This window comes from Lissotriton vulgaris, chromosome 7 (genome assembly GCF_964263255.1).
Source record: "Lissotriton vulgaris chromosome 7, aLisVul1.2, whole genome shotgun sequence".
In the NCBI taxonomy this organism is placed as follows: domain Eukaryota; kingdom Metazoa; phylum Chordata; class Amphibia; order Caudata; family Salamandridae; genus Lissotriton; species Lissotriton vulgaris.
Window position 1 is genome coordinate 1,675,855,654 of NC_141695.1, and position 25,629 is coordinate 1,675,881,282.

The 25,629-nt window shown below is 47.8% G+C and overlaps 1 protein-coding gene across 1 annotated transcript in view; it reads right to left on the minus strand.

Annotated features, from left to right (window-relative positions):
* NSFL1C (NSFL1 cofactor) overlaps nt 1-25,629 on the minus strand; it is a 138,697-nt gene that overhangs the window by 12,039 nt on the left and 101,029 nt on the right. Inside the window, exons 6-7 of the mRNA XM_086932738.1 lie at nt 23,859-23,968; nt 583-720 (exon numbers count right to left, since the gene is read on the minus strand). Of these exons, the coding sequence (XP_086788864.1) occupies nt 583-720; nt 23,859-23,968 (248 nt within the window). The remainder of the gene's footprint in view (nt 1-582; nt 721-23,858; nt 23,969-25,629) is intronic.

Consider the following 25,629-nt stretch of genomic DNA (forward strand, 5'->3'; position numbering starts at 1 on the left):
GGAAAACACAATGTCAAAAAACACAAGGTAAGATAGTACTGAAAACACATTGACAACCACTGCTAACATACACCACCAACCATGCATGTACATAGTGTCCTTGATGGTTACATATGCGCTTAACCTGTAGACATGACACATATGACCACTGCCTACCACACAAAAAGACTGGATCCAAAACAATACTCATTATTGCCATCTACAAGCCTTCCCAAAAGCATAACCCACCAATCCCTACTGCAATGTCTGAACCCCACTAAGCCTAGTACCTCATCACTCACCTTGATGTACGATCACATTTCCAACCTCAATATTACAAACCACTGCTTTTCGCCACACCTAACTAGCATACCCAACTTACAGATCACATTCACCTTACCTGTCTACAAGTCAACACTCAAGGTATCCTTTTTCATTTGCTCTGTCTCTCACTGCTTTGAAATAACTTAATGGTTCACTGTATCTGACCACTCTCAGCTTTTACTGCACCACTCAAGTCCATCTACTGATGCCCACTTGTTTGCCATCCTGAACTCCCCTTCAGCACATTGGCACTAACCATTCCCTTAACTTGGTTCTTACCTGCCCAATTTCTGGCCCTCTCCAGCAAATGCCTTGAAGATGCCCTTTGATTTAACAAAGTCTTCATCGCGGTGGTCCTCCATATCCAGATTAACCTGTCCACCATGCGCCAGCCTGCGCAGCTCAGCTGGGACTTCTCTGCAATCACAATTTAGTGTTTTAACACTACCACAGACCACTCACAGGAACAGCAGTTTAGATTTAAATCAAGCAGTTTCACTTGCACAACAAGGGACTTTTTTGGGACCTGCTTTCTACCTTTAACAACACTGAACGTATTTATATTTTTTATGATGTGTTCGGAATCAAAGACAGTGGTAGACCACTTCACAGAGAATATGTAGAAATGTTGCATTAAAGCTGAATTTAGAGTTGCCATCAAGAGAAAAGAACAAGTTACTTACCGTCGGTGACAATGCATCTGTAAGAGGCATCTATTAGTTATGAATTCATTACCTTAGAATTACCCCCAGGCGTCAGACTGGATCCGGAGAATATTTTTTCAGTAATACCCCTGTGCGTCTGTAGGTGGCATCGATCGACTCCGCATCCGTCTATGTCGTGGTCGCCGGGATGATGTCGCAGTGCCTACTTTGACGGCGCCCCTGCATGCGGAGGTCAGTTCTGCCACGACTTTCCATGCCAGAAGCGCAGAGCCATGAAAGACACTTACCACTGGTGCGCCACACTAGGGCCCTGCAAGGGAGTCCCTATACCTAGAAGACAGTTCACAGTGCGGGGAGGTTGGGTGGGGCAGTAAGGAATCTATAAACAATATAGGTCTCTTACAGATACATCGTTACCAAAGGTAAGTAACTTGTTCATCTGAATGAGACTATTAGTTATAGATTCCTTACCTTAGAATAGATACCCAAGCAATACCATCCCCGGAGGAGGGTCTGCGAAACAAGTTCACACCAGGAAATCTTGGCGGTCAGAAAGGGCAAAGTAGCCGTCCCTCCGGGCTGGGCTATCTAGGCGGTAATGTCTGGTGAACATGTGCATAGAAGCCCATGTGGCTGCCTGGTAGATACTGATAAGTGGAACTTCATGCAACAAAGCAGTGGTTGCTGTTGTAGCTCTAGTGGAATGAGCTTGCAGGCCCACTGGAGGTTCCTTTTTAGCCAAAGCGTAACAAATCTTGATACAATGGACTACGTATTGAGAGATGGTACGCTTTTGCGCAGCCGGACCTTTTTGGACGCCCACATAGCCAACAAAGAGTTGATCGCCTACCCAAAAATCGTTTGTGCGGTCAAGGTAGAAAGACCGCGCACGTTTCGGGTCCAGGTGGTGGAGTCGCTCCTCCTCCTTGGAAGGGTGCGGAGGTGGGAAAAAGGTGGACAGGGTAATAGTCTGTTCAATGTGAAAAGGAGTGACAACTTTAGGCAGGAACGAGGGCCTCGTACGAAGCACCACTTTGTCCGGATGGACGAAGAAGAAAGGGGGGTTAGAAGAAAGAGCCTGAAGCTCACTCACTTTGCAAACAGAGGTGATGGCAACAAGAAAAACAGTCTTCAGAGGGAGAAGCCGAAGAGGAAAGTTGTGTAGAGGCTCGAAGGGAGCGCAGATAAGAAAAGTCAATACAAGGTTCAAGTCCCACTGAGGCATTATGAAAGGAGATGGAGGAAAGAGTTTAATAATGCCCTTGAAGAACCTGTTAACAATAGGGGACTTGAACTACGAGGGCTGATCTGGTAGCCGAAGAGGGGATCCACAGCCTTTGCTGTGCACCATGCCACAAACTTATTCCATTTACCGATATAAACTGTTTTAGTGGAGGGACGCCTGGCTGCCAAGATGACATTACATACTTTGGAAGGAAGGTCAAAAGCTGCCAACTGCTGCCGCTCAATCTCCACGCAAGGAGGTAAAGGCTGGACAGGTTCAGGTGGAGGACCGACCACTGCTGCTGCAATAGAAGATCCTCCCGAAGGGGCAGTCCGAGGGCCATGATCAGGAGCTCGGGATACCAGACTCTTCGTGCCTAGACCAGAGCCACAAGAATGATTTTGGGTAGAAGTGTTACAGGCGGGAAAGGCATACAGGAGGCCGCAGCTCCACTCGCGATGAAGTGTCCCTGAGCGATTGCCACCATGGAAACTCCAACGCGCAAAACTGCTGACTTTGCGTGTTCTCTTTGGTGGCGAACAGATCTAACCAAGGCTCCCCCCACTTCGGAAAGAGACCTTGTACCACCTCTGAGTGAAGACGCCATTCGTGATCAATGAGGCACCGGCAGCTTGGTTCGTCCGTCCTGGCGTTCGGAGAACATGCCAGTTGTTGAACCACCAGGGTAATGCCCTGATGTGCCAGCCATGTCCCAAGGTGAAGAGCCTCTTGACAAAGGGTCCACAACCCCACTCCACCTTGTTTGGTGTTGTCTGAACACCTGCACTGCCTTCCCCTTGAGCGGGAAGGAATGCCTTCTGTGCCAATTGAATCGCCCGGAGCTCCAACAGGTTGATATAGAGACCGGACTCTGCCTGAGACCAGACTCCTCTGATCTCCGCCTCTCCCAGGTGGCCGCCCCATCCCAGAAGTGATGCAACGGTCACCACCGTGAATTCTGGTTGGGGAAGGGAGAGGGATATGCTTCTGACCCAATCCTGGTTAGTTAACCACCACTGCAGTTGTTGCGCAGTTCCCTCAGAGATCTGGACGAAGTCTGAAAGATTTCCCTGATGCTGCGCCAACTGGAACTTCAGGTCCCACAGCAGAGCCCGCATACGCCATCTGGAATGATCCACCAGCAGGATGCAGGAGGCCATGAGGCCCAGTAGCCCCAGGGTCATTCTCACCGAAATCTGGGATAGAGACTGAAACATTGGTATCATAGCCTGAATATCTCGGACTCGCTGCTCAGGAGGATACTGCACTGTGTCCCGAAAGGTCAGATGAAAGGGAGCAACTGCATTGGAGTCAGATGTGACTTTGGCACATTTGACAATGAACCCCAGCGAATGTAGGAGGTCCGTCGTAGTCTGGAGGTGGGAGACGACCGCTTGGGCGAGCCCGCCTTCAACAGCCAGTCGACAAGATAGAGGAAGATTGGAACTCCTGATCTGCACAGATGAGCTGCGACCACCGCCATCACTTTCGTGAACACCTGATTGGCACTGATAAGGCCGAAGGGCAGCACGGTGAACTGAAAACGCTTGTGGCCTAGCGTGAACCGTAAGTAACGCCTATGGGCTGGCAGGACAGGAATGTGAAAATAGGAGTCCTGCAAGTCCAACGCCACTCTCCAGGGTCAAGGTCAGACAGGACCAGAGCCAAGGTTTACATCTTGAACTTCTCCTTCCGGACGAAGAGGTTGAGGGCCCAGAGGTCTAGGATAGGATCCAGGCCTTTGTCCTTCTTGGGCACCAGAAAGTAGTGGGAATAGCAACCACAAACTACTTCTGGCGCAGGGACTCTCTCTATAGCCCCCTTGGCCAAGAGAGCTGAGACTTCCTGGTGGAGAAGCGCCAAATGATCCTCAGAAATGCGATCGAGAGATGGTGGCATGGAGGGAAGATTAGTCTTGAAGGGGAGGGAGTAGCCCCTTCGGACTATCTGCCAAACCCAGCTGTTGGATGTGATGGATTGCCAGTGGGGGAGGTGATGGCGAATCCTGTCACCCACTGGCCGTTGATGGCGCTGAAAGGTCAGACTAGGAGGGTTTGGAGGCTGCTGCAAGGGGGAAAAGGTTGACTGGCCCCACCTGCTGGTTCCCACGTCCGCGGGCACGCAATGCTCCTCTGGGTTGGACGTGGTGAAGTGCCACTTCCGTAGCCACGAAAGGCAGACAGTGGGGGATGGGAAGACACAGTGAGGCCCAAGATCTGGCTGTAGCTCGAGAATCCTTGAAACGCTTGAGCGCCGAGTTTGCCTTGTCACCAAAAAGGCGACGGCCATCGGAGGACATGTCCAGCAAGGTTGCTTGAACCACTCCCAAAAAAACCATATGTGCTCAACCAGGCGTAGCGCCAATGGGCTACCGACGTTGCAATCGTTCTGCCCAGAGAGTTGGGGGAGGTGATAAGGGAATGCATCCTTGGAAGAAGAGGCATGGACCACCAAGCTCTAGGGGGAAAGGTATTGGGAGAGGAAAATGGGATGGCCTGAAGCCGGGCCGTGGCTGCGGGCAATCGTCCGTTTCACAGGAGCCCCAGTGCTGGGCTTGGACCAAGGGCCCAAAAGGACGTCTGTGATGGCTTCACTGAAGGGGACAAGGGGGTCAGAGGATGTTGCAGCCGGTTGAAGGACCTCAGTCAGGAGGTTAGCCCTGACTGCTACTGCAGGGAGCTTCAGGCCCAAAGCCTCGACTGCCCTACGCACCACCACTGCATAGGAAGTTTGAAAATGTTATTCTCTGAGATAAGCTTTTACTGCTCCAGTTTTCTGCAAAGTGTCCGATTCTTGGGGTTGTATTTTCAGATATTCTAGATGAGGGTGCAAACTGGAGCGAGACTCTTTCTGCATCAGTTGCTACCAAGCTGGATTCCAGCTAGAACAATCTAGAAAGGAGATTTCAATAACAATATAGAAGGAGATTTTATTCTTCCATTTAAGGTCTTCAAACAGGGCAGACCTAACAATATGGGCAACATGGTACAACAGTAATAATATTCAACGTACATGTCCAAGATGCAAATCTCATGACTGTGCATGTCAATGCCAAAAAGATTATTTCCAATTTGTATCGTATAGGAAAGGAAGCAGAGGAGCTCAAATGATACTAGGAGGAGATTGCACAGAGGAGTCCGGGTGTCCCTCCTCATGACCTTTCAGAACATTCCGATAAGACTATTTATAGACCTCTGACTTGGTGCCGGACTCAGTTAACCTGTGAGCAACTGTCAATTACATTGGGCAAACAAGCATTTGCAATGCAATCCGTCTAGCCTTTGGGATCTTAAATGTATTTAGCTATGCAGCACATTAGCCTTGGTGCTGAAACATCTACTGTTCTTTAACATAGAGGGGAAAGTAAGCACCAAACTGCATGGCACGCCAGGTATGGGAACACTTGGAGAGAAATATTGCCTTTCAGCAGGAAATGGTATAGTCCAAAGCTCTGTTTTTGATATAAAATCGGTGGTCAGATCACTGAAAATACAAGATTTGAAAAAAATATTGTCTACGGGTGCTTGTGGAAGACAATATCTATAGACTGGAATCTAGAGAATGCTAGAGCGATTCTGGTATTTTACTGACCTCTGCTGGTCGTTTTCTATCAAGACAGTTAAATAGAGGCAGTTGAACAGAAAAAAGTCCCTAAGCGGAAGCAGACAAGTCCTAGGGATGTGTCAAGATCGCGACTGGAACGAACTACGATTCCCGGCACGCCCGGGGCCGAAATGCAAATGCTACTTACCAGTATGCATCTGTTCTTGGCATGTAGGGCTGCTGACATTCATATCTGTGCATAGATCGCCGCCTAGTGTTGGGTCCGGATGATTGCACATTGTTGTCCTGGAAGAGTCTTCGAAGTATCACGAGATAGGTGGCTCCTCCCCTGGACTACAGTGCGCATGGGCATCGACTCCATCCCCAGATTGTTTTTAGCCATTGTGGCCAAGATGGAGTGAATCTCAGTGAATGATGACCATGCCATAAAATGATATGTGAACACTGCAGCTGCTACAGGCGCCGGGGAGGAGGGCGGGCGATATGAATGTCAGCAGCCCTACATTCCAAGAACAGATGCATACTGGTAAGTAGCATTTGCAGTTCGAGGCATGTGGGCTGCTGAATTCATATCTGTGCATAGAATACATAGCAGTCCCTCCATTAGCGGCGGCCGCCCGTGCCAGCTGCAGCAGTTTGGAAAAGTGTCTTGAGAACAGCCTGCCCTACAGCTGCCTGCTGTTTGGAGTGCACGTCTACACAGTAATGCTTAATAAATGTATGTGTGGTAGACCACGTGGCTGCTCTACATATGTCCTCCAAGGGAATGTTTCCAAGGAAAGCCATAGAGGCCCCCCAACTTTCTGGTGGAGTGGGCTCTCGGTGGAATTGTAAGAGTGCGTTTTGCCTTTGCATAGCAGATTTGAATACATTTCACGATCCACCTAGCAATACCAGCCTTGGAAATAGGGTTACCTTTGTGATGTGGCGCAAAGGCAACAAAAAGCTGCTTAGTCTTTCTAAAATCCTTGGTCCTATCAATGTAATACATAAGGGCCCATTTAACGTCAAGGGTGTGGAGCATCCGCTCCGCCAGCGACTCTGGATTTTGAAAGAACACCGGCAACTCAATGGTTTGGTTGATGTGGAACTGAGACACAACCTTGGGTAGAAATTTAGGGTTAGTGCGCAGCACTACTCTGTTAGAATGAACTTGGAAGAAAGGCTCTTGGATTGTGAGGGCTTGCAGCTCACTAACCCTCCGTAGCGATGTAATTGCTACAAGGAAAGCCACTTTCCATGTCAAGAATTGAACCTCGCAGGAATGTAGTGGCTCAAAGGGAGGACCCATCAGTCTTGTAAGAACCACATTGAGGTTCCATTCAGGAGCTGGTGGAGTCCGTGGCGGAATGACTCTTTTGAGGCCTTCCAGAAATGCTTTGATGGCAGGCACCTTGAAAAGTGAAAGGTGCTGTCTATTTTGGAGGTATGCGGCCATCGCAGACAGGTGAATGCGAATGGAAGTATAAGCCTGATTACACTTGTATAGATGGAACAGGTAACAGATGATGTTCTGAATGGAAGCATCCAGTGGATTAATGTTGTGGTTTGCGCAATAGATGACAAACCGCTTCCATTTTGCCGCATAACATGCTCTAGTAGTGGGCTTTCTCGCCTCCCGAATGATGTCCATGCAATTGGGAGGAAGGTTAAGGTAGCCAAATTCTAGGACTTCAGGAGCCAGATCGTCAGGTTGAGCTGTTGCGGATCTGGGTGCTGAATGTCGCCATGGCTCTGCGTCAGAAGGCTCGGTGTGAGATGAAGCCTTTGATGCGGTACCACGGAAAGTTCCAGAAACGTGGTGTACCATGGTTGGCGAGCCCACGTTGGAGCAACTAGGATGAGAGTCATTGAGTGCTGCCTGAGCTTGCGCGCCACCAGCGGTATCAGAGGTGCTGGGGGAAAAGCGTACGCAAATCTGCCTGACCAGTTCATCCATATCGCATTGCCCTGCGATTGCGGGTGTGGGAACCTGGCGGGGAAGCTTCGGCATTTTGCGTTCTCCCTTGTGGCGAACAGGTCGATCTCTGGATGACCCCACCTTTGGAAGTACGGTTGGAGTACTGATGGATGTATCTCCCACTCGTGCATTTGGTGGCTGTGCCTGCTGAGCAGGTCCGCCATCTGATTGTCCTTGCTTGGGAGATGCTCTGTCATGAGGAAAATGTTCCTCTGAATGGCCCACTTCCACATGCTCTGAGCCAGATGAGACAGCTGCGGAGAGTGAGTGCCCCCCTGTTTCTGAATGTAGTACATGTCCGTCATGTTGTCCGTCCGGATCAACACGACCTTGTTGCACGGATGTACTTTGAATGCCTTTAAGGCCATGAAGATCGCCATCAGATCGCCATCAGTTCCAGTACATTGATGTGCATCTTCCTCTGCTGTAGTGTCCATAGTCCCTGCACCGAGTACATGCGCTCCCCATCCCTGGAGAGAAGCGTCCGTTGTCAGGATGATCTGCGGCACAGGCTCTTGAAACGGTCGGCCTTTGCAAAGGTTTTGTGGATTCCACCAATGCAGAGAGTTGTATGCCCGACCGCTCACCAACACTAGGTCGTTCAACTGCCCGTGAGCCTGAGTCCACTGACGTGCTAAGCACTCCTGAAGCGGACGCATATGTAGTCTCGCGTGTGGGACTATGGAGATGCAGGAGGCCATCATGCCTATCAACTGCATGAACACTCTTGCTGGAAGCGAGTGTTGAGGTCTGAATCTTTGGATCAGCGACTGAATGCTGTTGACTCTCACTGAATTTGGCTGCGCCGTGGCCGCCAGAGTGTTTATGGTCGCACCCAGATACTGCCGTATGTGGGCGGGCTGGAGATGGGACTTTGGGTAATTCAGTGAGAACTCCAGATTGTGCAGAAGGTGAATGGTGTGGGACACGTGGTTGGTGCACTGCTGGGCCGACTTCGCTTGAATGAGCCAGTCGTCCAGATAGGGGTAGACATGGATGTTCTGACGTCTCAGATGCGCCGCCACCGTCGCTAGGCACTTTGTGAAGACCCTGGGCGCTGTGTTGACCCCAAAAGGCAAAACCTTGAACTGGTAGTGCTGGTTTTGAATGGTGAACCTGAGGTACTTTCTGAAGGATGCAGTGGAATATGAAAGTACGCATCCTTGAGGTCCAGAGTTGCCAGGAAGTCCCCTTGCCGAAGCAGTGGGAGAACCTGCTGCAGCGTGAGCATATGGAAATGTTCCGACAGAATGTAAAAGTTGTGAGGTCTGAGGTCTAGGATGGGCCTGAGGGATCCGTCCTTCTTTGGAATCAGAAAGTACAGGGAGTAAACTCCTGTACCTTATTCCTGCAGGGGCACAAGCTCTATTGCTTCTTTTTGCAGCATGACGTTGACTTTCTGCTGCAACAAGTGCAAGTGCTCGCCGGACATAGGACGGCTCTTTGGGGGTATGTTGGGTGGAGTGGATGTGAGCTCCAGACAATAACCATATTGGATAAGAGATCTGACCCACCTGTCCGTGGTGATGGACTTCCACACGGGCAGGAACTGCTGGAGTCTCCCCCCGACCGGTGCTGCGTGGTCAGGGGGCAGTGACAAGGCGTCACTGTTTGTTGGCGGTGGAGGACCTGGAGCTGTTATTACCACGTCCTCTGCCTTTGACGTTGTTGCCATGGTATCCACCCCGACCCTTGTTGGTATAGGAGGGTTGGGTGTTACTCTTATAGAATTGCATTGACTGTGACGCTTGACCCCTCGAGGTGCCTCTATTATTGGAGCGACGAAAGGAACCACCCCGAAACTGCTGGGACTGCAAGGCACCCATAGACTTAGCAGTGTCGGTGTCCTTTTTCATCTTCTCGAGGGTGGTATCAACTTCTGGGCCAAACAGGTGGTCTAGGTTGACAGTTTGGTTGAGGATGGTAGTTTGAATGTCTGGTTTGAAACCGGATATTCTGAGCCATGCATGCCTACGCAGTAGAACGCTAGTGTTTATCGCTCTTGAGGCGGTGTCAGCCACATCCAGAGCGCACTTAATTGAAGCATTGGTGATAAGCTTCCCCTCCTGTATTAACATCTCAGCTGCTTCCTTATATTGCTCTGGCAGGTGTTGTAGAAGGGTCTCTAGAGTGTCGTAGTGTGCCCTGTCGTAACGCGCAAGCAGCGCCTGTGTGTTGGATATGCGCCATATGTTGGCTGCCTGCGCAGCAACACGCTTCCCCGAAGCCTCAAATACTTTTGATTCCTTGTCTGGGGGAGGAGCATCACCCGTAGTCTGTGAGTTGGCTCTTTTGCGAGCATTGGAGACAACCAAGGAGTCCAGAGGCAACTGTCCTTTGATGTATGTTGGATCAGTGGGCGCTGCCTTGTACTTTTTGTCAATACGTGGGTTGGCGACTCTTGCTCGGGTGGGCTCCTTAAAGACCTCTGGCGCATGTTTCAACACCCCTTTTAGCATTGGCAAAGTCTTTACAGTTTTTTCAGCGACTGAAAAGGTGTCAAAAAGAAAATCGACGTCTACTGGGTCAGCATGGAGATCGACGTCATGGTTGGCTGCCGCTCTTTCAATTAGAGCATTGAAAGCTGCAGAGTCCTCAGTTGGGGAAGTTTTTGCTGAAAAGAGCTGAGGCTCCTGTCCTGAATGCGGGTCCCCAGGGTCGCCACCAGCAGACCAAGGCTCAGTCACATCCTCTGGGTCTGAGTAGACTGGATAGGCATACTCATCCTCGTCGTTACCATCACCCTCCTCAACATTAGAATGAGTGGGTGAAAGTTCATGGCCTTGGGGTGATGCAGGCTCTAAAGGGGCAGAGGCACCAGCAGAGTCCATCTTTTTCTTAAGTGGGATTTGGAAATGCTCCAAAGCTGGTTCAGGGGTGATCTTCCGTTTAAGGAGAGAGAGTTTGCCTGTGTTGGCGTCGATGATTACTTCTCGACGCTCTTCTTCTGCCAGTGGTTGGTGGCGCGGGCTTGGAACCACCAACGATGCCTTCGGCGTCGAAGATAACTTCAAGGGCCCCCCGGCCCCAGGCTTCGCTGTGAAAGCCTTCGGCGCCGTCTTCGGCGGCAACGTGAACAGAATCGGCGTTGGCGCTTTCGCCGGCTTGTGGAGAGGCTTGGGCGGCACAGTGTCCTGCGGCTCGACTGCTGCGGTCCCCTCCCTAATACGCTGAAGGGACTCGTTGACCTTTCTAGTGAGCGAGGCGGAGGGACGCACCGGCTCGAGAGAGTCTTCTGAAGCAGATTTTGGGCGGGCGACCGAGGACGCAGTCTTCGGAGCCGACGCAGCTGCCCCCTTGGCCTTGTAGATTGGAAGCGGGGCAGTGATAGACTTGGGGTCGTCCTGCCGCTTCTTCGTGGTCTTCTTATGGTCGTCGACCTTCTTGGTATCGATGCGACTCTCGTGCGTCGACCAACGTCGGCCGTCTTGACCTTCGGCTTCGACACCGTAGTCTTCGGGTCGGCCATTTTGGCGTGGCCCTTGAGCTCGACGGCCATCTTGGATTTCTTCGGCGCCGAGGCCTCCGAAGCCTTCGACCCGATCAGTGCGACTTGCGCTTTCGGTTTCGATACGTCTGGCGTCGAGACCGATGGTTTCACTTTCGGTTTCTGTACCGTAAGTGGCGCCGTATCAATGTCCGTGGCCGGGCCGGAAGGCGGAGCCGTGGGACGGGAATCAAGACTTTGGGTAAGGCCCGAAGGCGATCCCTCGGCCTGGGCCTTAGAATGGTGGCTGGCCCCGGAGTCAGTGTGAGGAAGCTCCTCTTCAGAGCTATCCTCTACGGTGGCAATGGCCCCGTCGTCGTCCCCTACCTCCTCGACGACTTCATAGAAATCCTCGTCTTCCGCGTCGTAGTCTTCCTCGACCTCCGACGTTAGATTCCGTGACATCCTGGATAGTGTCGTCCCCGACATCCTCTGTGTCGAAGATGTCCGTCGGAGGGGGTGCCGATCACTGGGCCTGCAGTCTTGCAGCTCGGCGGAGCTTAAGTGTCTTCTTCGACCGGAACTTGGAGCAGGCCATACACTTGGCCTCGTCGTGGTCCGGCGACAAGCACTTATTGCACACTGGGTGCACGTCGATATGTGGGTACTTCGAGGCACACACCGGGCACCTCTTAAATGGACTTCGTTCCATGATGAAAGTAGTTTGGAGCGTTGTGTAGGCCCGTCCGCGCCGAAAGCACGCGGAAGGGCAGAGTTGGCTCGGAGTCGATGAAACAAACGAACCCGAACGATAGACAATACCGACGCGAGTCCTAAAGACCTTTTGGTCTCAAGTAAAAGAAGTTAAACAACTATCGATTCCGACAGAGGGAACCGAAACACATCCGAACCCAATGGCGGAAAAAAACAATCTGGGGATGGAGTCGATGCCCATGCGCACTGTAGTCCAGGGGAGGAGCCACCTATCTCGTGATACTTCGAAGACTCTTCCAGGACAACAATGTGCAATCATCCGGACCCAACACTAGGCGGCGATCTATGCACAGATATAAATTCAGCAGCCCACATGCCTCGAACCTACAGTTCCCGTGATCCTTCGAATTACTCCGCGATCGCACGAGAACACATTAAAGACAGCTGGCGGCTGATGTCGGTGTCAGGAATTCCTCCAGAGTTTTGATTGCGGCGTTTGGAGTACTTGGGGTGTCTGGTGCGGTAAGGGTGCCTGGCACCACATCGCTATTCAGCGGGATCGCTGCGTTCATTGATTGTTATTCGTTTTGATCTACTCGGTAACGGCGGTTACCGTGGAGTAGGTTGTGTGACCATTTTGACATTGGATTTGGCTCGGTTGGTATTTTCGGCCAACGGAGATTACCCTGACTGGGTTTAGGGGTGTGCAGGGTGCACATTACCTGTTGTGGTCATTCACCTTGCATACTTTGGATTATACCCTTTAACCCATCTAAGAGGCATTATTTGGGCGATTAATAGAACGAGAGTACCAGGGGTCCTCTCATGTTTATTTTCATTGAAATGGATATTACAAAAGGTGGCAGCGTGTATTGCATTGTGTATAGGTGCTAACTATTGTATTTACCTCTTCCACTTAACAGGGGTATACTAGAGGTGTATGGTTACACTCTTCCCCTGTGATGCACAGTTAGAGGTATACTTAGGTAGGTTCTTCTCTATGTGCTGTACGTATAGAGAGACTCTGAAAGGTGTTAACAATTATTATATTACTGTTACGTGCTTTTTGTATTGCTATAGTTACACCGCAACAATTCCTACGCTGCCAGATACCTCTACACGAGTTATATTTTCCTTTACAGGTATAACTCCTATAAGGTAGTTTCATATCTACTGTCAGTTCTGATTAATACAAACATAGTCTTACATGTGTGCTCTGTTTATGTCTTACAGATCTCCCTCCCTGCTGTCCCCTTCCTTTCCTTCCCTGATTCTTTCATCTTTCCCCCTCGCTTGATCCTCTCAATGCTCTGTGCCATTACGGCTATTCAGGCATTGATTCGATCTAGAGGTGGGCATACTATTCCACAAACCGATCCTGAGGACGTTAACATAACAGAATTCCCGACCTACAAATATTAGTCCTCCTGGTCGGGTTGTGCAAGTATGGCCACATTGGAAGATGTGATAGAGGCTCTGGGTAGCTTACAGTTGGAAGTCTCCGCGTCTCGGTTGGAGACTGCGGACCTGAGGGCCCGTTTGGATGGCATTCAGCGCAATCCATTTGATGCGGGGGCTGCTCCTCTGCCGCAGCCGGTGGTACTAGAGATGCCTGTGTCTATGCCATTAGCGTCACCAGAACGTTTTCATGGGGAATCAGACAAGGTTCAGGTGTTCCTCACTCAGGTAGATCTACATTTTTCCTGTAAGCCTAAAGCATTCCCTACCAATCAGGCCAAGGTGGCCTTTCTGATCTCGTATTTAGCGGGCAATGCTGCACAATGGGCTGTCCCGTTGTTTCATCGCAATAATCCTTTATTGCACGATTGGGAAGCCTTCCAAACTGAATTCCTTAGAGTGTTTGATAGAAGGGCTGATTCCTACACAGCAGATAGGGAATTGTTGGGATTACGGCAGGGTACAAAAGACCTAGTTGTATATTTGAACGCCTTCAGGTGTTTAGTGGCAGAAACCACCTGGCCCGAGAACAAACAGGCTTCTTTGTTTCATCAAGGGTTGAATGATGAACTTAAGGATGTCATAGCACAAATCGATCCTCAACCCACTACATGTGAAGGTTTGATTAATTTGGCCCTGCGGTTAGATCATCGACTGGGTGAGAGGAAAGGTGAAAACCGTAGGAAACCAGTGGTTGAGACACATGTTACCAAGGAAGGGAATCAGGCCTCCTCTTCTGAACCTATGGAGATAGAGGCGTTGAGAACAGCTTTGACACCGGCTGAGAGAGAATCTAGGCGAAAACAAGGCCTTTGTTTATATTGTGGAAAAAAGGGCCATTATGAGAGAGAATGCCCAGCAAAGCCAAAAGCAAACCGTTTGAGGTAACAGAGTGGCTTCCGCTGATACAGAAAAGGTGACGGAAAACTGATTGACTCTGGGAAACAGGAAGGGGTTTCTTGGAGTCCTATGCATGTCCCTTCTTTAAGTGGTGGAATGAATAGGGTAACAAATCATCTGTTTGTGTCCATAGTGTTAACGCTGGCCCGTGAATCTGTAGTCACTTCAGCTATGGTGGATTCAGGGGCAACTGGTATGTTCATTGATATACAGGAAGCCCAACGCATGGGATTAATTCTAGTGCAGAAAGAGGGGCCTGAAGACTTGTATGCTGGGGATGGGAGGAAGCTCAGTATGGGTCCCATTAGCTATGACGCAGAAGAAATTGAGGTGTTACTAGGGGACACACACTCTGAGTTTCTTGCATTCAGTGTTATCAGGGCTCCTCAATACGGTATAATCTTTGGCTTACCTTGGCTGGAAAAACACAACCCTAGTATAAATTGGGACACCAGAACCGTTCGTATGGGTTCAGAGTATTGCTTGAATCATTGTCATAAGGGAGCTATGAAACCCGCTCAAGCCTTATCTGGTGGGTCTTGTATTGCCACGGCCGCAGAAAAATGTGATCAACTTACTGCTGTGCATCAGTCCTTTGGCAAGGTGTTCAATGAGGCACAGGCTGAGGAGCTCCCCTCCCCCATAGGCAGTATGACTGCCAGATCGATTTGGTCCCGGGAGCTGCAGTACCTTGTGGGCGGATTTATGCTCTCACGGAGCCTGAGAACTTACACCTTCGTGAGGACTTGGACAAACTATTGGGGCTGGGTTTCATACGTCCATCTAAATCTCGTTAGCCTCGCCACTTTTCTTCATCTCGAAAGCTAATGGCGAGCTACGCGCATGTGTGGACTTTACGGCATTAAATGCCATCACTGTGAAAAATAGGTATCCTCTACCCTTGATCAGTGTTTTGTTGGAGCAAGTGAAAAAAGCTACGGTGTTCACAAAACTTGATCTGAAAGGGGCATACCATTTGGTCCGCATGCGTAGCGGGGATGAATGGAAGACCGCATTCAAGACTCGCTATGGGCTATTCGAGTACAGAGTGATGCCCTTCGGACTCTGTAACGCCCCAGCGGCCTTTCAATTCTTTCTAAATGACGTTTTTCGTGAAATCTTGGACCGGTATGTAATCGTCTACATAGACGATATCCTGGTCTACTCGGACTCTGAGGATCTGCACAGTCAGCATGTGGCAAACGTGCTTACCATTTTGCAGGCAAACAATCTTTACTGCAAACTCAGTAAATGTGACTCATGTTCGTACTGTAGAATTTCTGGGGGTAATGCTGACTCCTGATGGCCAAGAGATGGCAGAACGGAAGGTAGCGGCTGTTCGGAATTGGCCTGTTCCATGTAATGTCCGTGATGTACAATGTTTCATCGGATTTGCCAATTTTTATAGGCGTTTCATCAATCAGTTCTCCCGGTTGGTGGCGCCTATCACTCAGCTGTTGAGGAAAGCGAGCGTGTTTGTATGGTCTGAAGACGCTCAAGCTGCTTTCACTGCTCTTAAAGACGCTTTTGTGTCAGCCCCGGTATTGGCCCATCCGGATCCTGATAGACCTTATGTTGTGGAGGCGGATGCTTCGGATGTGGCGATCGGGGCAATCCTGTCTCAACGCCATGCGGATACGGGTCAGCTACACCCGGTGGCGTATATGTCACGTAAACTGAATCCTGCCGAGAGAAACGATCACATTGCTGAGAAAGAGCTTCTGGCCATTCGGGACTCATTTCAGGAATGGCGGCATTTCCTCATGGGAGCCCGTCATGTGGTGACGGTCTACTCCGACCATAGAAATTTACAGTTTATGTCTGCCGCTCGTCATCTCACGCCTAGACAGCTCAGGAGGATGATGTTTTTCTCTGGCTTTAATTTTGTCATCACGTTCCGCCCAGGTGCGGACAATCGGAAGGCGGACACTCTCACTCGCCAGTCGACGGTCACCCCGTGTGGGGAGAGGGACAAGGCTAGTATTGTGGAGCCAGACAGAGTGGTATGTGCTATGCAGCCTGATACGTTCCTGAGGGATGTCAAGAAGGGGATTTACTCCTTCGTTTGGAGGACATGGCTTGGTAGACACCTGGAATGGAATTTGCATGGGGGCCTGCCAATGTTTAACAACAGGTTGTTGGTGCCTACGTTGGCCTTGAGGAAACAAGTCTACTTTGGTGCCATGAGTCGCCATGTGCGGGTCACCTGGGGTGTGCCAAGACCCTGGAGCGTGTGCTGCGGCAGTTCTGGTGGCCTTCTGTGAGACCTGATGTTGGGCGATGGGTGTCCGCCTGTGCGCAATGTGCAAGCATGAAATCCTACCACTCACGGCCGCAGGGCTTGCTACAGCCTCTCCCTACTCCCTCGATCCCTTGGGATCGGATATCGGTGGACTTCATTGTGGGTCTTCCTGCTGACCGGGGATGTACGGCAATAATGGTGGTGATCGACTACCTGTCTAAGATGGGGCATTTTGTGGCCTGCAAGCAGGTGCCTTCGGCGGGTCAATTGGCTATTCTACTCATGGTCAACGTGGTTCGGTTACATGGATTGCCGAGTGTTATAGTCTCAGACCGAGGCTCACAGTTTACTGCCCAGTTTTGGAAGAAATGGTCTTCTTCATTACATATTGACACGGCCCTTTCCACGAGTTTTCACCCGCAAACAGATGGCCAAACTGAACGGTTGAATCAGACTCTTAAGCAGTATTTGAGGTGCTATGTGGATAACAGTAAGGAGAACTGGGTGGACTACTTGTGGTTGGCTGAAGTGGCTTACAACAACGCCACACACAGTTCTACCAAGAATACACCTTTCTACTTTGTGCACCCGAAAGCTGATTCTCTCCTTCCGGAGGTGGCTCAAAGAGTGGAACACATCAAAGAAACGTTGTCCAAAGCACAGGATCAGTTGCAGGCGGTGAAACTCAGGTACAAGGCTGCTGCTGATAAGCATCGGAGACAAGGTCCGTTGTACTGCAAGGGTGATGAGGTGTGGTTATCCACGAGGAACCTACGCTTCAGGAAACAGTGTTTTCAACCCTAGCTACATTGGGCCTTATACTGTGTTGAAACGCGTGAACCCGGTTGCAGTGAAGCTGAAGCTCCCTTCCCATTTACGCATTCATCCGGTGTTTCACGTCTCATTGTTGAAACCTTCAAGCTCAAAGGGCAAGCATCGCCACCTCCTCTGTTGGTACAGGGAGAAATGGAGTACGAGGTTAGACGAATATTGGATTCCAAGTATCGGAGGAGTAAATTGTGGTATCTGGTGTCATGGAAGGGGTATGGGCCCAAAGAAAACTCGTGGGAACCGGCTTTGGGGATTCATGCCCCGGTTTTGGTCTCTGCCTTCCATAGGAGATGCTTCTCTAAACCTGGTCCGTGATCTCCTCTGTTGAAAGGGGGGATGTACTGTCAAGATCGCGACTGGAACGAACTACGATTCCCGGCACGCCCGGGGCCGAAACTACAGTTCCCGTGATCCTTTGCGTTACACCGTGATCGCACGAGAACACATTAAAGACAGCCGGCGGCTGATGTCGGTGTCGGGAATTCCTCCAGAGCTTTGATTGCGGCGTTTGGAGTGCTTTGGGTGTCTGGTGCGGTAAGGGTGCCTGGCACCACATCGCTATTCAGCGGGATTGCTGCGTTCATTGATTGTTATTCGTTTTGATCTACTCGATAACGACGGTTACCGTGGAGTAGGTTGTGTGACCATTTTGACATTGGATTTGGCTCGGTTGGTATTTTTGGCTCGGTTGGTATTTTCGGCCAACGGAGATTACCCTGATGGGTTTAGGGGTGTGCAGGGCGCACATTACCTGTTGTGGTCATTCACCTCGCATACTTTGGATTATACCCTTTAACCCATCTAAGAGGCATTATTTGGGCGAATAATAGAACCAGAGTACCAGGGGTCTTCTCATGTTTATTTTCATTGAAATGGATATTACAAAAGGTGGCAGCGTGTATTGCATTGTGCATAGGTGCTAACTATTGTATTTACCTCTTCCATTTAACAGGGGTATACTAGAGGTATATGGTTACACTCTTCCCCTGTGATGCACAGTTAGAGGTATACTTAAGTAGGTTCTTCTCTACGTGCTGTATGTATAGAGAGACACTGAAAGGTGTTAACAATTATTATATTACCGTTACGGGCTTTTTGTATTGCTATAGTTACACCGCAACAATTCCTACGCTGCCAGATACCTCTACACATCTACAAGAGTTATATTTTCCTTTACAGGTATAACTCCTATAAGGTAGTTTCATATCTACTGTCAGTTCTGATTAATACAAACATAGTCTTACGTGTGTGCTCTGTTTATGTCTTACAGATCTCCCTCCCTGCTGTCCCCTTCCTTTCCTTTCCTGATTCTTTCATCTTTTCCCCTCGCTTGATCCTCTCAATGCTCTGTGCCATTACGGCTATTCAGGCATTGATTCAATCTAGCGGTGGGCATACTATTCCACAAATCGATCCCGAGGACGTTAACATAACAGGATGATCTCCAGAGGCCACAAAGTACATACATAAGTATATACTAAAGTATACACACAAGGTCCCAAATGCTCAAACTAAAAAGACTCCACTCAGAAGTCAGTAACTATCACGTTTATGTTGTTTTCTTTTCACAGCACAACAGTGAACACATTTATTATATTAACTTGTTACGGCCAATGTGCCGTTTTTCTTTTAAATAGATCACAGTTTACCGTTTTGAGTGAAATCCACTGAAAATGTCAACTATTGTGGTTGCTTACCACTGTGCCTAAGTGCATTTAACAATCCTGGCTATGATACTTTTATTTTAGGCCGGCAGGTCAAGTTTTATTAGCGCTTAGATACCCCTGGGTGATAATGTGCTCTAGAAGTTCATAATAACATAACATATTGTTGAATCAAGGAGTGTACAACATCAGTGCTTATGCACCACCCAATGGGACCAATTATGTAGTGGGAATATTGAAAGAAATCTTTTGAAACCCATTAAATCTCTAGAATAGGGAATTTGTTAATATGGAATAAAATGTTTTAATTATGTTAAGTATATATGAAATAAAATAGGTAAAACAATCTAGAAGAAAGCTTTCCAGCATTTCAAAATTACAATGGTAGGGTTGGATCACCCCTCCCACACATTGGATAGAGTATTAAATTTGAGAAGGAGGAATACTGACACTGTGCAGCCCTAGGTGCATCCAAGCAAAAGCGGTTAATGAATGCTTTGCTGATTTTCCTAAAATTCAAACAATTGGACAGTCTCAGAGGGATAGGAATAACAGGTCTTCCATTCCACACCCATTACGCATGCAGGCATGTTTGCCCGGCCCATTAAGTGTACCCTGAGTCTCATGCAGTACGGTGTACGCAAGAGTTTAACTCAATTAGCTGAAAACTGGCCTTTACTGCTACCCCGCTCAGGTGAACCAGGGATTCTTTCCCTCCCCTGTCCTCATGTTGTGTTCCCATTTGTCCAGAGAAAGTCCAGACAATTCAGGGTATCATTGGTTAAGTTACTGAATGTCAGTTTTATGTCTCCTCCTATGAGATGCTCAAGACCCTGGACTCTAAGAGTGATATCTCTGGTACTCTTTAACATGCATTCATATATCCCTCCCACTCATCGATCAGGAATCATCTTTTCAATTAATTGGAAAAGCAGTGTCGGTCACATTCCCCGATACATACAAACGTCTACACAGGGTGTTGCATGGATCCACAAGACAGAGAAGAACATAATCTGCATACAAAGAGATCTTATCTTCCCAGTCTCTACTGTATCTTAATACCCTCCTGAGAGGGTCTCTGTATTCAGCAGGCCAGGGACTAGGCAACCATCAGACAGATCTTATCTTGTTCCCCTCAACAAGGGAAAGGCCTAGGATGGAACTCTAGTCACGTTTACTCTCTCAATCGAGATAACTTACAACAATCCTATTCAGCGTATATAATGATGTCCAAAGTTCATTACTTTTCAAAACCCTGATGTTTAAGTGCTACTGCAAATAATTTACTGCCTTTTCGACATCTACTGATAGAAAATTCAAAGCTGTATTAACAGATCTAGCCCTGCGTACATTATACAACCATTAAATAAGCTACGCTGAGGGTTTATTAATCATAAACCTTGGTTTACTCTGCTTCGGACTAAAGGTCCCAGTGGCTCTTTACGTTTTCTGGGAAGGGTTCGTCTGTTCTCTAGTGGTCTCAAATATGCTGCACAAGCACGTCCTGACGATGCACGAATTATTTTTAAAGAACTATGGCTGGAACCTCTTAAATCAAGGTGTTTTACTGACCAGCCGTCATATGACCAAGGTCCTCTATTCTCACCACTAGGAGCCAGGAGGACTATGTGTCCGACCCACATCTAGCGACATACAAATGCTAGTACAAGTAAGCAATGGCATCCACTATTGCAGAGCCACCTACACCTAAATAATCTTGGAGGATTACTATTCATCTGAATTATTCCCCTTTCTTAATTTTTCCCACTTACTCTTTTTCCACTGGAAGATGGTAAGGGGTGGGCGACTGAAGGTAGTTCTCATGCCAGATAACCCAGCCATCAGTTCCCCATTTACCCAGCTAGTGCCATAGATCTCAGAACATGAAAAGGTCCTAGCTTCCCAAATCATAAATGACACAAACTCGTACTGAGAATAACATCCTACATTTCACCTTAGTCAGGTTTTTCACATGTTATGCAAACCTTTCATATTAAGCACTGCCTGAAACAAATGAATTTGCCCATGTTGCAGATAGCAGTCACCAGCCTGTCACTAAGCTTTCTGACTTTTCTATAACTGGAATCATCTCCGATTACTTCCATATAAAGCAGAGTCTGAAATTGTCCAGAGCAGACTGAGAATAGTCATGACAAGACGTCCCCTGCAACACTGAACCCTTTTTACAGGATCCGTGGAGAGGTGTCTGTGCGGGGGTTGGGTTTACATGCCATATAGGGTGGAGGAGCTGAATCACAGAAGGTCTACTGCTCAGGTCATCCTTAGAATAGCATTTGTTATATCTTTAGAGAGGCTAAAAATAGGAAAACTAACAGATTACAGCACTCCCACCCCCTTTTTTGCCAGCTGCATAGTGGCCCCAAAACCATCTGTGCAGCCCGGCCCAACCATTAGCTGGCTGAGTTAATGGTCAGTCCACCACTGGCAGACAGGGACTGTGTTTACTCTCCTCCTTCTCATACCTTCATCTGCATTTCAGCAGGTCATCCCACTCTTGTAACAGCATTTTGTGCAATTGTGTCATAGCATCCCCTGATCCAAGCAGTACTGGTTGGGAAGTTGGTTTTATTGATGGTAGACCTGGTGCAGGTAACTGCTGCTCAAATTGTTCCCAGTGAGTGTCTGCAGGGCATGCAAGTCTCTGCAGAGTGTGCGAGCATGTTAACATAGAGGAAGTATCACTCTGCTTGGGGAGACTATCTACAAGGGATGTGCGGTCTATCTACACGAGGACTGTGCATGGTGTATGTGTGTCTGTGAATGGCATGAATGTCTTCAGTGGTTTGTGTCTGCACAGGGGTACTGTTTGCAGTTGGATTTGCCTATCTGGGGGGCGGTGGGGTGGAAGGGGCGAGGGGGTGACTAGTCAATAGGGAGCACATGGGTCTATCTAGAGTGGGTTTGTTTGTCTGTCCCAGGGGTATATTTCATTGCAGTTGGGTTGTGAGTATGTGAAGCAAGTAAGTCAGTAAGGCTCCGGGAAGAATTAACTCTTAATAGATCAGTCATTTATGACTGTATGCAGTTGGATAATATGGCGAATATTCCCTGGTTGATCTATATTAAAGAGAATCTGAAAACCCTTGGGAGAGCACCGCTTTTTACAAATCTGCAGGGAATTTTTGTATATGATATTGCCTGGATAAGAGAGGCATTTTATAATAGAGTTGCAGTTAAGAGGGAAGCCTCAGATCTGGTTAAGCCATCATTCAGACGATATGCTGTGGTTAAAACAGTTCCAGGGATATAGCCATACCGTCTCTTTGATATGCCTATTTGCCATCACCGTATGTTGACCTATTTTAGGCTGGGTTTGTTCCATAAGCGGTCCGTCCCGAGGGTCTCTAGTTTAAATACTCTGAACCAGCCATATGCAAGAGTGATCCGTTATCTGAATGGGATACCTTGCACATTGTTCTGAATTGTCCTTTAGAAAAAAGTCTCTGGCATAAGTACTTAAAACCGATTTTTATTTCCTTGGATTTTTATCAAACTACACCTGCCTTTTTAGAAACACATAAAGCCTGTTTTAATGTGGCAATGTTACTTATGGGGGTGTATAGTTCTGAATGATAGAATTTGATCCTTGGGATAACCGGCTTTTGATGATTTTTAAACTTGTACATTGTCATTTTATGTATAATCATGTTGGACCTTTTATCACATGACACTTGTATGATTTATTACAAAATCGAACAAAGCAACATTGATTGGAAGTCAGTAAGATAAGAAAAATGGGGAAAAACTATTGGAATGTAAGCGGCTCAGACATCTGGCACAGATAGCACCTCTCAAACAGCATAGAATTTCTAATCATCTTCATTTTTACTGCAACATTCGGGTACTCCACCTTAATACTGACAAATGAATATCGCTGCTACTATAATATTGTGTTCCAAATATCGAGGACGTAATATCGAGAAGGTGATGAATATGTGAAGATCTACTATTCTTTACTCCAGGTTCAATATTTTGGCAGCATGATGTTTCTGAAGTAAATATTTCCACATAAAACCTGCATGGATAGATGTACAATTGGGCTGCAGTTTGCTTTTTGGACCTGGCTGTCCATACTACTGTACCCTCAGTTATTCAAGATATATTATTGCAGTGTTTCATTACTTATTGGGTGAATAAGGAGAATGCACCCTGCATTGTAATAATTCAGAACAGATCCAAGTCATAACAGCACTGGAAAGTATCCAAAGATGAGACAAGGAGCTACAAATCCATAAAACCGAACACCCTTACTCAAAAACAATTGCATAAAGAAGAGTATGCAGAGAACCCAAGAGGTTAGGCTCCAACAGTGACGTGGAGATTAGAATGGGTATCGCCCAACTAGCATGCATAAAAATAAAGAAAGGTTATTGGGATTGAAGTGAGAAAAAGGTTATAGAGTTGGGGTAATTGGAAGGCGTCGACAGACAGGACAAAGTGCAAACAAGAAAAACAAGAGGGATTGGGCTGGTGGGAAATAGGGTGAAACAGTTTAGTGAATGCGAACGTGTGACAGCGGAGTCAGTGTAACCAAAGAAAATGGGGACCTCTCCCCTAAAGACAAAGAAAATTATACATTTTTACCAAAAGGGGCATTACGTAAAAGTGTACCAAGAACAAAAGGAGTTTTGTCCACAATGATAAATAAGGAGAGCAATTCAAAGTCCAATTTTTCAAAATCACATATAATCAACTTAGTGCATTTGAACATAAGCTGCCAAGGCTGCTTCTGTCAGACATCATCAACAGTCCCACCATCACCATAGATACTCGCATGGTATTTAAAGGGTACAAGCTACACTAAATTTTACTCCCTCGCCCCATCCCCTGTTATCGGACACACAAAACTAGCTGCCCAAAGAACAATCCTTAGGTGATTCATACCCTCTGCGGATGGACTCCAAGAACTGTGCGTTGGCGGGGTCTTGATAGCTCCGCAGTTCCCCGCTGTCCAGGCTAAACCCATTCTTCCACAGCTTCAAGACCACGTGCACCTGAACAAGAAAGAATCAGTAAGCTGCTCTCAGCCTATACAGACCATGCATAGCCCTACCAGCAGCCAAAGGGACAAAAGTCTTCTGCAGAACATGGAAATATTGCCCTGTAGGACTCTTAATAATCCTTTTTTTTTTCTTTTTAACTATAGAGACCTTGAAAATCATGAAGTCCACATTTTCGTTTGGAATTAACTGAAATTCTTCACTACCTGTAGGAAGCTGGCTCTTTATAGCGCATATCAATACGAGTGGGGTTCCCTTATGAGTGCACAGGGGCTAGCTCTAGAAATCCCAAGATGCTCTTCTAGGGGGTAGTGTGGTCGAGCAGCCTGAGGCTTATCAGAGAAGAGTGTTAGAAATCCACAAATACTAACAATAGCCGATAAATGATACACATGACTCAATAAGGAGATCCAAACCAATTTATAAAAATAACATGCATCTTTATATCTATATATTTAGGAACCAGAATCAATATGATCAGGTAAGTACGTTTTGCACGAGAAGGAAAATGCTACTTACCAGTATGCATCTGTTCTTGGCATGTAGAGCTGTAGATTTGTATACTTGTGCATAGATCGCCACCTGGTGTTGGGCTCGGATGTTTGCACTTTGTTTTTGTCTTGGACTTTGTAGTCACGAGGTAGGCGACTCCTCCTTAGGACGATAGTGCGCATGGGCATCGACTCCCTCTCCAGATTGTTTTGCCATGGAGGGTTATGATGAAGTTAGTAAGAAATCAAAAAGAATGTCCATGCATAATGTATCTAAGTAAGATAGTACTGGAGCAGATCGAGGTATCCGGGGAGGCGGGTGGGCGTATACGAATCTACAGCTCTACATGCCAAGAACAGATGCATATTGGTAAGTAGCATTTTCCGTTCGAGGCATATGAGCTGTAGATGGTATACTTGTGCATAGACTATACAGCAGTTACCTCCTCAGCGGTGGCAACCTGTATCTGTTGCAGTGGTTTGAAAAAGTGTTCTTAACCCCTTCCATGCTCATGACGAGCTCAGCTCGTCATGAGGCACAGTGGAGCTGTGCTGATGACGAGCTGAGCTCGTCATAAATGAAGCAAAATGACACTTTCCAGCACAGGAGGGGAAAATGCACAGCAGCGATGTGGTTAATACAGCCTGGCCCACACTAGCTTGTTGTTTTGCTTGCACATCTACACAATAGTGCTTTGTGAACGTGTGTGGTGTAGACGAAGTTGTTGCTTTGCAGATGTCATCTAGGAGAATGTTCCCCAAGTATGCCATAGACGCCCCTAGTTTACGTGTAGAGTGAGCTCTAGAGGGAATGGTTAAGGTGAATTTTGGCTTTAGCATAGCATATTTGGATGCATTTAACAATCCACCTTGCAATCCCTGTTTTTGAGATCGGATTGCCTTTATGAGGTGGGGAGAAAGTCACAAAAAGTTGTTTAGTCTTTCTAAAGGATTTTATTCTTTCTATGTGGTAAAGTATCGCTCTTTTTACGTATGGCATGTGAAGAGCTCGTTCTGCTACGGAGTCTGGTAGAGGGAAAAACACTAGGAGTTCTACAGACTGGTTAAGGTAGAAAGGCGACATGACTTTAGGTAGAAATGTTGGGTTAGTCCTAAGAACCACTTTGTTATGATGAATTTGCAGAAATGGTTCTTGAATGGTTA